Consider the following 17,231-nt stretch of genomic DNA (forward strand, 5'->3'; position numbering starts at 1 on the left):
ACGGGCTGGGAAAGTGTGGTGGTGGTGCACGCGCCCGCCTGGCGCCGGTGAAGCGCTTATCGCCGCCGTTACCTCCGGAGTGCGGGTCGGGGTCGCGCCTGCCTCCCTCTGCGCGCGTGCACCGCAAGGAACGAGGCGGCGCTGCCTCCTGCCGCGATACCGGCCCCTGCATGGTGCCCGCTCCGCCCCGCTAGCCGGAGCCGCGGCCGGAGGGAGGGAGCGAGGCGGGCGGGGTCGCGAAGCCCGAAGCCAGCGTGTGAGCCGCGCGGCGCGCCGCGGCCGCAGGAGCACGGGATTCCCGGCGTGGCCGCGGGAGCACCCCCGGGCGGCGGCGGCGGAGGCTGGGATTGAAGGTGGTGCCCGGCGGGGAGCGCGGAGGGGATCGTGCCCGCGGGCCCCCGTCCCCCGGGCCGCCTCTCCGGCGGGGCCCCCCCCGCCTGGACCATGGCCGACGACGACGTGCTGTTCGAGGACGTGTACGAGCTCTGCGAGGTGATCGGCAAGTAAGTTCCGCGGCGGCCCGGCCCGGCCCCTGCGCGCGGGGACAGGGATGCTCCGCTCGGCCCCCACCTGAGCCGCCGTGCCCGTGTGTCACCCGCGCTCTCCGCTGCGTGCGGCGGCCGCGGTGACTCCACGGCGGCGCCCGCCTCCCGGAGCATGGGCGCGGAGGGGAGAAGCTACCGGGGATCTCCTCCGGCCCCGGTGCTCCGCCAGCTCCCCTGCACCCAGCCCGGCTGCAACAGCCGCCGCCGCCGCTGCTTTGCCCAGCCCGGGTCTGTGGCTGCCGGCTGGCCAGGGGCAGGGAAAGGCTCCTCTGTAGAGCCGCCTCTCCGTGGGGGTACCTGCGCCTTGGGTCGCCAGGTGGCTTCCTGTGCTTTGCTGCATAGTAACCAGCTCGTTAGTGGCAATGCCGGTGATACTCCGTCTCAGGTAATGCTCAGTTCCCGCGTGAATCCCTGGCGTTGCCCACCATCCGCTCGGAATAACCACGCAGGAGGAGAACTTGGCCTTTTTGAGGCTTATTATTATGCAACTGTTGTTACACCGATGTTCAAGGCTTGCATCACACCCAAGTTGGGATAGCTGTTAACGTGGCACCGCTGTTTTGGCTCACCAGTATGGTAGGGTGTATGAAACTGACAGTCCGTGTCCCCCACCTTCTTTATCTGTGTTGTGCAATTATACTAGAAAAATGCAGAGAATCAGTCTGATCGGTACGTTGATGGGAAATTGAAGCTGAAGTTCCCCCTCTTCTGTGACTGTCCAGTATTGAAACCCATTTTATTAGCCTTCTCACATTTCATATCTTTGGGGCTTAGATGTTTTGGCTTCAAAATGGACATGAAAGGGAGATGCACCATATTTGAAGAGACCTATAACTTCCTTATTTTATGCATATTTCTCATCCAAAAATTGATGATGTAGATGTTTCAGCAGTGAAACTGTTTTTCGGTTTGTTGCTGACACTGGCTTCTGGAAGCCTGGTGTAAGGATGACTAGTTACAATATTCTCTTGATTTTAAGCAGAGCGGAATTTTATTTTTTTAACTTATTTTGCACAGCATGACTGTTAGCATAAATATCAATAATTATTTGACTTGAAAACCAGGGATAAAATAGTCATCTTTCTTCAATGACTGTGTTTCCTCAGAATTACACCGACATGTCATTCTTAAGATCAGATTGCTTTGTTCTTAATTAAATACAGTATTGGGGCACTTTTCATTTTATTGTTTATCATAGGGCACAACTGTCTTAACACCTATTGCTTTTATAAAACACCTTGTCAACTATAAAGCTTTAAAGAGGCTTGTTGGTTAGCACAAAAAATGGTTGAACTGATGTTACTCAATACTTGTCAAATGGAGAAAAGCTTCTGTGGTTAAGAAATTGGACAAAACTGGCACTACCAGTAGGAAGAATGATTTCTGATGTTTGTGTAATTTCTTCAGGTGATAGTATTGTGTGTGAATTATAGTGCCTAGTGTATTTTACTCAGATATGGTTATGGTTAGTAAAAAGGGCATAATGTATGTGCCTATGTTTACGAACACCTTTTCAAAGGGGACTGTTGTAAATATTTTGAAGTATAAAATGACTTTTTTATTTTGTGTGCAAATGCTTCTGAAAAGATAGCACAATAAGTTGTAAATTATTTATAGAACTTTAAAGTGAACCGTTCAATGTTTCAGAATCACGTGGTCTGTTAAACTGTTCTTTGTGATGTAAATAGGTAATGGTGTCAGAGTAGTGTTAAGGTGACACAGCACTGTAGCAAGAAATAGGTTGGGTATTGGGTCTTCATGCTGCCAGCACTGCTAACTAGTTATGCTTGCTTAGGCTGTATCTACACTGCCACTTTCAGTGCTAAAACTTTAGTAGTCATTCAGGGGTGTGAAAAAATATCCCCCCGGAGCGACAGAAGTCTATACTGGCGCTTTTCAGTGCTAAAACAGCGTTTTACCTTGTTTGAGGTGGGTATTTTTTATCTCCGGGAGAGCTCTCCGCAGGCAATAAAGCGTGGCTACACTGCCGACGTTACAGCATTCCCACGCTGTAACATAGGCAGTGTAGACACACCCTACACAGTATAGACATGTTGGGGAGGGATAGCTCAGTGGTTTGAGCATTGGCCTGCTAAACCCAGGATTGTGAGTTCAGTGGCCTGCTAAACCCAGGATTGTGAGATCTGGGGCAAAATCAGTGCTTGGTCCTGCTAGTGAAGGCAGGGGGCTGGACTGGATGACTTTTTGGAGTTCCTTCCAGTTCTGTGAGATAGGTATATCCTTAGTTGCCTTCTTTTGTAGAGGTCAGAAAGATGTAATTTCTCTTAAAGACCATTTTAATGAATAGCTCCATTATTTATATAATTGATATTATTGCCATTTGAATGGTATCCCAAGATATCTGTTGGGGGCTATAGTTGGAGTTCTTACTTTGTACCACCTCAGATCTTTGAAGCTTATTAATCTTTGAGCCATCCGAGGAAGTCTAGTGTAAAACTTTGTATTGCTGCATATATATCTTGCTATACATCTCTCAGTAAAACATCAACTAAGTGTCTGCATGTTCCTGTGACTTATTACTGCTTGATACAGTAATTTAGCTCTTGCAAAACTGCACACCTGGCCTTTGATTTGCATTTTAGATGCATGAAATATTTAAATGTGTATAATTTTTTTCCAGATAGATAGTTATCACTGCCATCTTAAATAGTTTCCCTGAAAACATGTCTTTCTATGGAAAGGAGGATGATAGTGTTTTACACATCTCAGGGGTTGAACAAATCTTAGAAGTATATGCTTTACATTTCTGTTCTGTTGATCTGCAAACCTAGCTAACGCACAAAAATGTAGTTTGCTGCTAGACTTCTTTTAAATTCTGGGTTAACAAAATTTTAATGAACAAGTACACTGGTAAGAGTAGTTTATTTTATCTGAACAGACAAATATTTTTAGTTACTTTTAGCCTGTTGGAATATGTTTTCATTGTAATTTCATGCTAATTAACTGGCTGAAATTAAGGTTGTGATAATAAACAGCCAGAGAACGGTTTACGTAGTGTTTCCCATGCTTTAATTCTTAGTAGGCATTGTTCATGTTGGGTGGATGTTGGAGGAAAGGAGCGTAAGGATGGTGGAGGAATACACTTTTATGAATGTGTCTTCTAGAAAACACTTGAGGGCAGATTTTCACTTGTATACACCATATAATGTACTGTTTTATTTTTAGGGATAAAATAGTACAAGTATTACATAGACTCTCAGAACCATGAAACTTTTACACTGTACCTTGTTTAAACTTTGTTGCCTTTAACTGCCTTGTGCAGGAGGTCAGACTAGATGATCATATTGGTCCCTTCTGACCTATGAGTCTATGAACTTAAAATTCAGGGTGTCCTTTAGGACAATGCTTCTCAAAGCCTGTCCGCCGCTTGTTCAGGGAAAGCCCCTGGTCATCTGGGCCGGTTTGTTTACCTGACGCATCCGCAGGTTTGGCTGATCACGGCTCCCACTGGCTGCGGTTCGCCGCTCCAGGCCAATGGGGGCTGCGGGAAGGACGGCCAGCACGTCCCTTGGCCCATGCTGCTTCCCGCAGCTGCCATTGGCCTGGAGTGGCGAACTGCTGCCATGGGAGCCGCGATCGCCCAAACCTGCGGATGCGTCAGGTAAACAAACCGGCCCGGACTGCCAGAGGCTTTCCCAGACTAAGCAGCGGCCCGACTTTGAGAAGCACTGATTTAGGATACTGGCATTGGTCACCCACGAAAGCTCACGCTCCAAAACCTCTGTTAGTCTATAAGGTGCCACAGGATTCTCTGCTGCTTTCACAGATCCAGACTAACACGGCTACCCCTCTGATACTTGGCATTGGTCATGTTACTGTGTCAGCCCTAGGTTAAGTCTTGGATTGTTGACAAACTTTCACGCATCCAGACATACTCTGATTAGGGCTTGGCTTAGAGTAAAGAATTCGGAAATTTCCGTATGAGCCTTCACAAATATGTTAATCTACCTCGTTAACTGGCAGTGAGATGAGTTATAGACAAATCTTCAAGACTTCCTATGTAAAGCTTTACTTGGAAGAAACTCCCCTTTGCTGATGAGGGGGATATATGCTAAAATATTTAAGTGTTTTTCATTCTAATGGCGAGACAGTGAATTAGATTCATAATTCATAAATAATCACACTAAGTGCATTTTTTTAACTTAAAACCTTAATTCTGACCATAGCATATAGTAATCTGTATGAAACTTAAAGTGGGTGAAGAGGTTTACCACATGAGGTGTTGCCATGAAAATCATTGAGCTCATTCTGTACTATATGCAGTAGTTTTCCTTAGGCTGAAAATAATGCCTAGTTTCCTTTTAATGCAGAAGAGGGACCATGGGTACAGAACATACAAGACCAAAACATGTATTTTATGTTCAGTATAGTTTTGTTTTCAATCCTTGCTGTGTAAGGATTTTGTTTCAGCTTTGATTTTCTGAGCCTCTAAGATTCACATTGATTTATGGCACTCATCTAATGCTAATATGGAGACTATCTGTGATGTTCCGAACAACATAGACTACAGGTTGCTTTCATTGCAGTTACTTACACTGCTATCTATCAGAATGTCTTAATTGTAAATATTGCAGTCTAATGCCTTACGCTGCAGTAAATTCATGTTGAAATGGACATTGTCAAGATTAAAATTGTATTTTTAAAGAAGTCCTCATGTTACTAATGGCTTTAACTATTCAGATTGAAGAATCTTTAAATAATGCAGTTTAACCCCTTTTTTACTTGCACAAGGTTGAGAATACTACTGGCTCTCAATATGCTTTTTGCTACTTATACTAATTTCCTTTACCATCCTTTTGTGTTTGAAATGTGAAAGAAAACAATAAACTGTAATGACGCTTTTTAACAAACAATAAACAAAGATATTCAAATTCCCTCCCCCCAAAGAAATTTCAGGTGTGAAAAAAGCAATTAGCAATTGCATCTTTCTGTCTAAAATACTACTGCACTAATTCTGAGAACTGTGGGGATATTTAATTATACTGACTGGCACTGATATGGAGGGGTTGGTAAAAGAAGGTGCGCATGTATGCTGCCTTAATACTAGCTCTGAGCAATGGCAAGATAGTTGATGTTTTGGCACAGGTACCAAGTACCATCCCTTGTGGGCTGATATCAGGTAAAGCATTTACAGTGATCTCTTTAAGTCCTTTCTCAGCAGATGCCATCTCACATCTGGTAAAATCTAGGTCCCAGTCTGTTTTTGAGGCATTGGATAAGGTGGTTGGGATTTTTGTAGGGAGTGTGGATGGCTTCATCACTTTCTCACTTTGTCCTGTAATAGTTTGGAGAAAACAGTTCTGCCATGATTGTAGGATTTTTATATTATTTCTATACTTCTGTTTCTGCAAAGTGTTACCTATCTTGTGCAACAGAGAAGGTGTTTAAGATGAGTGGGTGAACTGTTTTTAATGAATAGTTGGTTTAAGCATGAGGTCATAATAGCATATTTTCTTCAACAGAATCCAATTAGCTGAAGATTCCATTTGGCAGATTCAAGCATTCAATTAAGTTGTCGTAATGATGGTTTTAATTTAAAACTTCACAGTAAACCTTTTTCTGCTTAGTTTGACTTTCTTACACCTTACAATTCAAATCTATATTTCCATTATAATTGGAGAATGTTTAGTTTAGAGAACTACATTTTAGTATATGGTGTTCTTAACACTGTATCTGAGAAAAGATAAAGAGAAGGTTTAGGAGTGACTTGATTAGTCTATAAATATTTACATGGAGAACGATTATTTGATGATGGACTCTTCAATCTAGCAGAGAAAAGTATAAGAGGATCCAATGGCTAGAAGCTGAAATTAGACAAATTCAGAAAACAATTTAGGCCTTATTTCCCAAGTGAGAGTAATTAACCATTGGAACCATTTACCAAGCATCTTGGTGGATTCTCCATCATTGGCAATTCTTCAATCAAAATTAGATGCTTTTAAAAAGAGACGCTATAGGAAGTGTGTTGGGGAAGTTCTATGGCCTGTGTTATGCAGGAGGTCAGACTAGATCAGGGATTGGCAACCTTTTGGCCAGCAGCCTGTCTGAGTAAGCACCCTGGCGGGCTGGGCCAGTTTGTTCACCTGCCGCGTCCACAGGTTTAGCCAATCACGGCTCCCACTAGCTGCAGTTCGCTGCTCCAGGCCAATGGGGGCAGCGGGAAGCGGCGGCCAGCACATCCCTCGGCCCACGCCGCTTCCCGTCCCCCCCGTTGGCCTGGAGCGGTGAACCGCGGCCAGTGGAAGCCGCGATTGGCCAAATCTGCAGACGTGGCAGGCAAACAAAACGGCCCGGCCCACCAGGGTGCTTACCCTAGTGGGCTGTGTGCCAGAGGTTGCCGATCCCTGGACTAGATGGTCAGAAGTTCCTTCTGGCCTTGGAACCTAGGAATCTACATATTTGAAATGTTACTTATTAGTCAGCATCTCTTCTCAGTCATCAGGCTCCTTTCAATGCATTTTTAACAAGATGGTGCATTTGGCTTAAATCCTTATAAAGCATTCCTTTTTCAGACTTTCTCCTTGTTACAACAAAAGACAAGATAGCATTATAAAAAACGTGCATTGCATTTTGTCCTTTAAACAAAAGCTCCAAAAGTTGTTGATGACTTTTTATAGTCCTGTAATATTTCATGTAGATATCAAGGTACAAGTTAAAAGTAATAAAGCCATATTCATCCTAATAAGGTGTTAGCAAAGGTTAGTTCTTAATATCCAGTAGGCATGCCAAGTGTAAATTTTGCTCGAAAGACAACATTAAAAAGGAAATGTTTTTCATGTAACAACTTCCATATATTCAAACATTACAATTTGTATCTCTGCTGCTGATTAATATTCTCAGACTGTTTAATGTTGCAGTATGTACGTTGTACGTGTAGGTAACTGTTAATCCAATTAAGATTACAGCTCAATTTCCATTTTAAGATTAATTTTGGTACCTTATCTAAAATCCATAAACTGATTTTATCCTCAAAGATTGGCTAGGATTGAGGTGAAAGTAGGTATTTTTTGCCAAATGTTCAATTCCTTTAAAGAATTTCCTTAGTCTTGACACTAAAAATAGAGGTAATTGCCAGAGTTAGTGGTCTAACGTTGTCAATTTGTAGCAAAAACCTCTCTTCTCTTCTCCACTCAACTGCCTGAGTTATTCCACAAGGTCAAAAATTAGTTGATTTGATTTTAGAACAGTAACATGAATATGGCTTGTAGACCCTGAAGGCATTAAGTTAAGATATCAGAAGATTGTTGGAAACCTACAGTTTAAAATAAATAAAAATAAAATATTTTTCCTTGCAAATATAAATGTCCACCTGTGAACAGATCCCGAAGGAAGCTTGTCACTCAGGAAAGGGAATGGAAATTCCAGAAAATCTTAAATGTAAACTTAAAATTGATCAGTAAATCATGTCACACTTTCAAGAGTGACAGTCATCAAAGTTAAAATTCTTCTAAAACTCCTTTGCAAGTTTGAGAATGGATTACGATGATGCGTTTGGATTTATTCATATGACAGAAAGGAATGCTTTCCTGCTCTGAAACTCAAATTCAAAATATTTTGATGGTGAGACAACTATAAAAGTGTAACCCAAATGTGTGTGTGTATGTGTGTGTGTGTGTGTGTGAGAGAGAGAGAAACAAAACCAAAACTCCTCCACCCAAGCTAGTACTTTTGTCCAGAGCTTGGTGTAATTCTGGAAGTTATAATGACCAGATAAGACCTTCATGTTGGGCTCCCCTGTTTCAGTTTGCCATTATTATCTGTTTTTTATTCAGTAGTAGATTATGATGTAGCATGGTTCTCTTTCTCTTTTTCCTAGGCTTAAGATTTCCATTTGATAGTGGCAAGATTTTCACTATTTTGTATTGTGGGCACCTGGAATAGAAAGTCTCTCTCTCCTGTGGGTTGGTTGTGTAGCTGTTTCTCTGGATTTGAACTTTGCTCTGCTGCCCCACAAAGTCCTCTGTTAATCTTGATATACCTCCCTGCATAACTCCTAGTGTGCATTTCCTGTGGACTTTAAAGATGTTTACAGGAGAGGTTGGATGGGGTGAATCTGAGGGCAGAGGAGAAAGGAAGTCTGGTAGTAGCGGTAGGCATTTTTACCTCACCTGCAAATAGAGTGACCACATAACAAGTATGAAAAATTGGGACAGAATGTGGGGGGTAATAGGCACCTATATAAGAAAAATCCCCAAATATTGGGACTGTCCCTATAAAATCAGGACATCTGATCCTGCCTGCAAACCTTCAGAATTACTGTCCTAAGACTAACACAGCTACCACTCTGAAACCTATCCTAAGAGGTTCAGCAGGGCCTTGCCCTCCAAGCCTTAAGCTCATGTGGAGACCCTTGCAGCGTTTGTTCGGAACCACACGAGATTAGGAAAATCATTGAGTCTAAATATTATTGTTGCCACCCTGGAAAGGTTTAGTCCTAATGCGAGGAGGCTGTTTCCAAAGGTCATCCACCATTCATTGCTTCTTCCTTCTTCCCCTGTAGACCTTATCCTTACCAGGAAGAGCTCCCCATTTTTGCATGTTTCCTAAGGCCTGCAACAGGGGGTTGCACTCCTGTGATTGTTGAAAGCCTACAAGAAAGAGGAGATGAATACACCTTCTCACAGGTGCCATATTAGGATTAGTTTAAAATAGGAAACGCAGAAAAATCTAAGGTTCACTCAATTCCACATAAGAATTTAAGGGAAAATCCTTATTGGATATTGTAGGTAGCTGAATTTATTTGCTTTATTTTTTCCTCAGTGTTAAGGTTAATTTTACATCTTAAAATATAGAAGTTCAGTTGAAATAGCCAAAGTATACTCAGTTGTCTTGTATACCCTGAGAACATCAGAAACTCAAATTTTTATCACGTTTGATTTTGCTAGTGACCACAGAAAATAGAATCTTCCCCATAACCATACAGTAAGATTCTAGAAAGTTAAACATGAACTCTGAATTTCCTGCTTTTCAACTCTATGTATATTTTACCAGCTGCAACTTTCCTGTAGAATTTTATCTTTAAGTTATTACTGACATATAGTTTTACTTTAACAAACATTTTCTCAGAGAGAATCTGTTGATGGCAGAGCATGCAGGTCAATGTTAAGAAAACTGTTATATAACATGAAATGTGGATTTTAACTATCTTAAATACAGTACTGAGATTTCTCCCATTAGATGAGTGACATTTTACTATGTTGATAGTGTGATATTAGCTTAGTAATAAAATATATATTTTGTGATGTATTATTTATATTAAGGTCATATAGTAAGTACTCCAAGTACAGCTTTTCTTTTTGGAGGGCAGGGGGCTTCAACAGTCTAGAACAGGCCTGCAGAACATATGGGCCGCGTAGGCTCACTGTGCGGCCCGCAGGGGGCGGGGGGGTGAGTATGCAAGCGGTGGGTGAGGGAGTGGGCTGCGGAGGCGAGCGGGGGGGGGCAGGTGAGCCAGCAGGTGGCCCCAGCTCACCACCACTCTGCCTCAGCGTCCCTGGGGCTGAGCGTGAAGCCGCCGTTTGCTTCTCAGCCCTCCCAGGCTTCCCGCGTGAACAGCTGATTCATGGGGAGAGAGGGGGCTACGAGCTCGGCCTGACCCAGTGCTCCAGGTGCTGTGTGGCAGCGGCGTGGCCCGGCTCCAGCCGAGCGGCGTGGCTGTAGCACCCCTAGCCACCTCCAGGCAGCATGGTAAGGGGGCAGGGAGTGGGGAGGAATTGGATAGGAAGTAGGGAGTGGGGGAGTAGATAGGGGTTGGGGTGGTCAGAGGGTGGGAACAGGGGAGTTGAATGGGGACAAGGGTCCCAGGGGGCCATCAGCAAGGAGGGGGAGTTGGATGGGGCAGCAAGGAGTAGTCAGGGGCAGTCAGGGGACAGGGAGAAGGGGTGTTTGGATGGGGCAGGGATTCCAGGGGGGCCATCAGGAATGAGAAGAGGGGTTGGATGAGGTGGCAGGAGGTAGTCAAGGGACAGGGAAGGGGGTTGGATGGGGCAGGAGTCCCAGAGGGGTGGGGTGGGCCACGACCCCCTTGTGGGGTGAGGAGGGAACCGATTGTTAAGATTTTGGCAGCTCAACACTGGCCAGGTGGGTGGGAGGCTGAGGAGGCGGGCGGGCGGGCAGTGGTGGGGAGTGAGTATGCGAGCTGGGGAAGGGGGCGCTGAGAAGGTGAGCGGGGGTCAGGTGAACTGTGGGAGTGGGAGTCTGAAGAGGTGAGCAGGGAGGCAAGTGAGCTGGCAGCGGCGGAGGAGTGCTGAGGAGGTGAGCAGGCGGTCAGTGGAGGACGGGGGGAGGTGAGCCCTGACAGGCTGAGGAAGCGAGTGGGCGGGCGAGCCAGCAGCAGGGGAGGAGAGCTGAGGAGGCGAGCGGGGTTTGGGGACTGAGGAGACGAGCTATGAGCTGGTGGCTGATCTGTTCTACTGATCTGGTCTGGCTCTCATCCCCTCTCCAAGGGTTGCAGCTGTCTGGAGGTGCTGCCTTCCGCCCCTTCCTCATTCACACTTCATTTATTCAACAGGGCAATTGATTACAAAGTGAGGGGAAGATTGTATTCTACTTCTAGCAAAAAGACATTTTTCTTTTACCTTAATTATACTACCTTAGGGGCTCGCTATAACATATTACCAAGGTTCAATACTGCTGTTTTGGTGGGGCAGTGCTGGGGAAGGAGGATTTGTTTCCATGGGGCGGGCAGCACTGGGGGGCAGGGGGGTTGTTTCAGTGGAGGCTGGGCGGTGCTGCGGGGGGAGGGGGGTTTCTTTTCACAGGGCGGGTGGTGCTGGGGGGGTTGTGTTTCGGTGGCACTGCGATGGTTCGGCGAGGCTGGAGGGGTTTTGGCCCTCAGCTGTTTTCTTTGGAGTAATATGGCCCTCGCCACTTTACAAGTTGTGCAGGCCTGGTAAGCACTATAGTTGGTGTAGTTAAATGCATATAGTAATACCATTATAACTGTAATGGTTTAAATTCACACTACATCTTAAACTGGTATAACTTGTGTAGACATGCCCTAAGAAATAAAGGCAGAAGGGGACCCCTGTTTCCTCATTTAGCCTTCAGGGGCAAGTTGGTATGTTCTCAGGTGAGAGAGATGTCCTTACTATGACAGCAGTTACGGTATGCTGTTGTATATCACTAGTAGCTCTTTCTAAAGTGATATTGTTAAAGCAGTGCAACCAGTGTGGACACAGTGATTGCTGATATAAAAGAGCCTTTGATCAGTACAACTTATTCTTGTAAGTGAAGATGAATAAGTGATACTGGAATAAGGCACCTTTATCCTGGTATAATTTTGTCCACACTAGGGACTGCACTGGTACAACTAGTTTGGTACTATATGGAGGCTGAGGATATATATGATTTGGGAAGAGCTGGTAGTGACCTCCTAATTTAGGTGGTTTAACGCTTTCTATTAAAAGGGTTCCTGTGACCTTTTCTTTGAGAGGCATTAACATCTCCATTATTTGCAGCAAACCTTTATATTCAGCAACGAGGAACCCTTCCAACTATAGAAGTGCCTTATTTGTCCCATGAAATTCCATTTGGATTAATCTGAATCGAAATCCTTCCTGTGCTGTTAGACATCACTTAAGGTATGAACAAGGCTTTGCCATCCTTCTCTGTCCTAGGCTGCCCTTTACATGTCCTTTATGTTGTTAAAATCCCATAAGTTTTCTCTTGTAGTGTTCAACAGAGGAATTCTACTGGTGTGTCCCATTTGCATGATCCTCCAGCTGCCCGGTGCATGCTTGCTGTGGCAGACTCCATGGCAGAGATAATTGGTTGTTGAATGCTTTGCTGAATCTTAGCATTTGTTATAAATTCATTCTGTTTAACACGTAATATTTTTCTAAGGCATTTGGATTAAGAAAGTTTTATGAGGCTTGGCTACATGCAAAGTTATACTAGAGTAAGAATATCCACATCGGAAGCTAACAGTAAAACTATATACATTCTGTGCATCGGAAGAAGTGGGCTGTAGCCCACAAAAGCTTATGCTGAAATAAATTTGTTAGTCTCTAAGGTGCCACAAGTACCCCTGTTCTTTTTGCGAATACAGACTAACATGGCTGCTACTCTGAAACCAGTAAAACTATAGCAGCTTTAATTATCACAGTAGAAGATGTAATTTTTCCAATTTAACTTATGTCACTTTGGAAGTGGGGTAAACTAAACTGAAAAAAAGCTGCTCTTATTCCAGAGTAAGTGTGTCCACACATGGAGTTATACCACTATAACTAACTATAGCCTTATCATTAAACTGCTATAAACTGTTAAAGTGGTTTATAACTGGAAGAAGTTCCCACGTAGACAGGTTCAAAGTGTTAAAAATCATCATTGTCGTTTTTTCACTTGTGTTCCTCAGGAAAATTTTGGCAGTCTGCCCCAACAACAAACATGCATAAAGATTTCCAAGGCCAGGCCCAGGACATTGCCCAAAGCACCAGCAGACATTGTGCTGGGAATGCTTGGAAGATGCCAGAATACCTGTAGCTGGAGATTGAGGAGAGCCAGTCTGGGATTCCACCAACAACCCTTTCCGTTACCTGACCTAGGATGCGACTCCAGTATTCCACCTTCCCATGGGCCTGACATAGGACAGGAGCTCCCCCAACCTCCAGTGGGGTGGGAGGGAGAGTCAAACCAGGCATCTGTAACCTGTATTCCCTCTAAGGTGTGCACCTGTGTGGTTGTACAGGAGGCCATCAAAGGCCACACATGAGCCATGCAGGCGCTCTCACAGGTGAGCGTGGAGGATGTGTAGGGGGGTGGGGACAGTGGGGTGAAGTGGGGGATGATGGAGGTGTGCAGGGCCACGGGGGGTAGAGATGCCTTTCCCCCAGCCCAGGGCTTTGGTGGGGAGAGAGGGCTCCCTCAGCATCGCTGTACACAATTTGTTAAACGTTGCAATTTATATTAAGATCTGATCTTGGAGCTTACATTATTTATCAGCTTTGAAAGCTGCTGCTGCTCTCACAACCGGACAATAGAAAATGACACATGTTTTTTCTTACTCTAGTACAATTAAGTTGAAATGTAAAATAACTTTTAAAAATAGCATTTAAAGAAATACATTGTTTCTTTGACAAAAATTACCTGACCTCCATGCTCTTACCCTATGCACTTGGAGACCAGACTAGTTTGTCATAAAGCTACTTTTAGAGAGAGAATAGTATTGGTACAATTTTCTCCATTTGTAGAAAGGAACTGTTGATATTTACTTGCTTCAAAATAGTTATTTTGTGGCTAAATTAATTCAAATGTATGAACTTATCTGATGGCCTCAGAAGGAAGAAGTGCAAATTATTAGTAGTTTTATTACTCCTCCTCCATTAACTATTCATAGACGCTAGGACTGGAAGGGACCTCGAGAGGTCATCGAGTCCAGTCCCCTGCCCTCATGGCAGGACCAAATACTGTCTAGACCATCCCTGATAGACATTTGTCCAACCTACTCTTAAATATCTCCAGAGATGGAGATTCCACAACCTCTCTAGGCAATTTATTCCAGTGTTTAACTACCCTGACAGTTAGGAACTTTTTCCTAATGTCCAACCCAAATCTCCCTTGCTGCAGTTTAAGCCCGTTGCTTCTTGTTCTATCATTAGAGGCCAAGGTGAACAAGCCCTCTGCCTCCTCCTGATGACACCCTTTCTCTTTGTGTGTGTGTGTGTGTGTCTGTGTGTGTGTGTGTGCGTGTGTGTATATATGTATTAAAAACAATAGTGGACTGGATGGTTCAGGAAACTAATGGGTTCTGAAGTCTTTTGTTAATGAGAACCCAAAGCAATAAACCAATATTAATACATTACAATAATAAAATAAAGCTATTTTATTATGTATTGTTTGTGTTTATACTTCCTTCCCTTTTCCTTCACTCCTTTTTTCCCTTCAGTTGATTGTATGTTTTGGTATCATACCCTCCTCCTTTTTCTTGTTTTCCCACTCACAGCTTCCTCAAACTCACATCCATTCACACTCACTTCCCCACACACACACGGTCTCTCAGGCCTATAAAAGCCATCTGTTCACACTCTTGGGGATATCTTTCTTATGCTGGGGAAAGAGAGTATTTCTTGTCTCTATGAGAGAAGGGGCTGCTGTGGAAAGGTAATTTTCTTTTCTCCTTGAGGAGAGAGGCGTTGAGCTAGATCTTTAGGCTTAGGGCACTGATCTGCACTCAGTTAACTGTGCTTAGTTTAGTCAAAGGCTACACTTGCCAGCTGCAGTGCAGTAAAGCCTCCCAGAGCACTGTAGCTCACTCCTTGTCCACACTGTCAAGACATGTACAGTACTGTGTCTTCGTGGCTACAACGCTGCTGATACTCCACCTCCCCGAGAGGAATAACAGCTGTTGCGTATTGGCTGAGATGCTGCTGCTCCAGTGTAAACGGGGAGTAACGTTAGTACGCACTGATTGACCTCCGGAAACTCCCCACCTCAGCTTGTGACCAAACGCCTGAGCCCGTCCAGTCAGAGATTTTTCCAGGTTTCTGATACTCTGCTGGCTTCCTTGACTCATATCTGTCTCCATAACTTTGGGTTCATTTAGATTAGAACGTAAGAACAGCCAGATTGGGTCAAACCAAAGGTCCATCCAGCCCAGTATCCTGTCTACTGACAATGGCCAATGCAACGGCGGCTCCAGGCACCAGTGCACCAAGCGCGTGTCCGGGGCGGCAAGCTGCGGGGGGGCGGCCTGCCAGTCCCTGCAAGGGTGGCAGTCAGCTGCTGTCGGTGGCTTGCCTGTGGGAGGTCCACTGGTCCCGCAGATTTGGCGGCAATTCAGCAACGGGTATGCAGATTCGGCGGCCCTCCTGCAGGCGCACCGCCGAAAGCATTCTGACTGCCGTGCTTGGAGCGGCAAAAAAGCTAGAGCCGCCCCTGGGCCAATGCCAAGTGCCCTAGAGGGAGTAAACCTAACAGGTAATGATCAAGTGATCTCTCTCCTGCCATCCATCTCCACTCTCTGACAAATGGAGGCTAGGGACACCATTCCTTACCCATCCTGGCTAATAGCCATTAATGGACTTTAACCTCCATGAATATATCTGTTTCCTAGAGACTGGCTCCATGAGGTCTCTCACAAACTGGAGATGGTTACTGTGGGTTTGTCTTTAGTATAGCTTATGTACATACTCCACGAACTGAGCATTTGAGCTTGTTCCAGAATCTGGGATGAGCCTATGTTGTGAAAACTGAAGTTCTCAAAATAGCACATGCATGTGAATGGACACAGGGTGCTAAAATAAAATTAACCCAGGGGTTCTCAGACTGGGGGTTGGGACCCCTCAGGGGGTCATGAGGTTATTACTGGGGGTCTGGGCGGTCGGACGCCCCTCTCGCGTCAGAGCGGTTTATTCAGGGCGGTTCATGAGGTTATGACTCGTGGGGAGGGGCGTCTGCGAGCGCGGGCCTGAAGGCTGCAGCCTCCCCACCTCAACCCACCTTTGCCTTCAGCATTTATAATAGTGTTAAATATGTCAAAAAGTGTTTTTAATTTATAAGGGGGGGGTGATATCACACTCAGAGCTTTGCTGTGTGAAAGGAGTCACCAGTACAAAAGTTTGAGAACCACTGAATTAACCCTTCTGAAGCCTCAGGGAATGAGGGGAGGGGGGTCTCTCTTGGTAGGGTTGGGAAGGATATTGCTCTTCTCATGTGATCTCTCCCTCAGTGGCTAATTTTAAATTAAGCTACCCTCCCCTGACATGTATCTCCCTATGGCACTGAAATTAAATATAGACTGTAATTTGGCATTTGAGAAGTGAAAGGGATGGTAGCCCTAATGGAAAAGCTAACAGCTTGGCTCTTCTGCAAGCCTCAAAATGCTGAAAGAGCTTTAGGATAGGGAAGGCTATGCGTCCCAAACAGCCTGGCCCTGCCCCCTATCCAACCCGCACCCACTTCTGGCCCCCCAACTGCCCGCCCCCTCTCAGAATCCCCGACTCATCCTGTTCCTTGTCCCCTCAGGGTCCCCCAGAGACCCCACCACCACCCTAGGACCCCACTCCGCTCCCTGTCCCTTGACTGCCCCTGCCCCTCTGAGTCCTGACAGACCCCCGGAATGCCCACGATCCAACCGCCCCTGTTCCCTGACCACCCCCCCAACCTCTGTCCCCTCCCTGTTCACTGATTGTCCCTGGGACTCCCTGCGCCTTATCCAATCCCCCCCCCGGCCCCTTACCCCTGGCTTCCTCCCTCACCCAGAGCCTCAGCGTATCCAGGAGTGTCCCTGGACAGCTGCAGCGTGGCTCTGGTGGGGCCTGAGCCCCTCTCTGCTCAGAGCCTCATGGTAAGGGGGTGGGGCTGTGAGCTCCAGTGGAATGTGAGCTCCCTCTGCTCAGCCTGGAGCTTAGAGCCCCGCCCTCTTACCACAGGCTCTGAGCAGGGAGAGGCTCAGGCCCTGCTGGAGCCACACTGCAGCTGTCCAGGGATGCTCCTGGATGCACTGAGGCTCTGGGAGAGGGGTGGAGGCGGGGTCGGGTCGGGCTGGGGCTGGGGAGGGAGCATCAGCCATTCTTGTGAGGATTAGCCATATTTAGGAGTTAATTCTTTTGCTGTTCATGTTCCTCAGACTATCAGGAGGTGCACTTGTAATCTTAGATTTTAAGTGCCTCAATTCCTTTATCAGTTTACAAGCACTCCAAATTGGAAAGTAGTCAATGCTTTGTA

At 45.5% G+C, this 17,231-nt stretch overlaps 1 protein-coding gene across 12 annotated transcripts in view; it reads left to right on the forward strand.

Annotated features, from left to right (window-relative positions):
• Positions 1 to 335: 335 nt before the first annotated feature.
• CASK (calcium/calmodulin dependent serine protein kinase) overlaps positions 336 to 17,231 on the forward strand; it is a 442,447-nt gene continuing 425,551 nt past the window's right edge. For 6 of the 12 annotated variants that reach the window (XM_032806483.2, XM_032806519.2, XM_032806543.2 and 3 more), the window contains exon 1: positions 338 to 503. In XM_032806483.2, the coding sequence (XP_032662374.1) occupies positions 445 to 503 (59 nt within the window). In that variant the 5' untranslated portion in view covers positions 338 to 444. Of the gene's footprint in view, positions 504 to 779; positions 931 to 17,231 lie in introns of those variants that run through there. The other 6 variants (XM_032806534.2, XM_032806501.2, XM_032806527.2 and 3 more) reach the window with 5 other exon arrangements.

This window comes from Chelonoidis abingdonii, chromosome 1, assembly GCF_003597395.2.
Source record: "Chelonoidis abingdonii isolate Lonesome George chromosome 1, CheloAbing_2.0, whole genome shotgun sequence".
NCBI lineage: Eukaryota > Metazoa > Chordata > Testudines > Testudinidae > Chelonoidis > Chelonoidis abingdonii.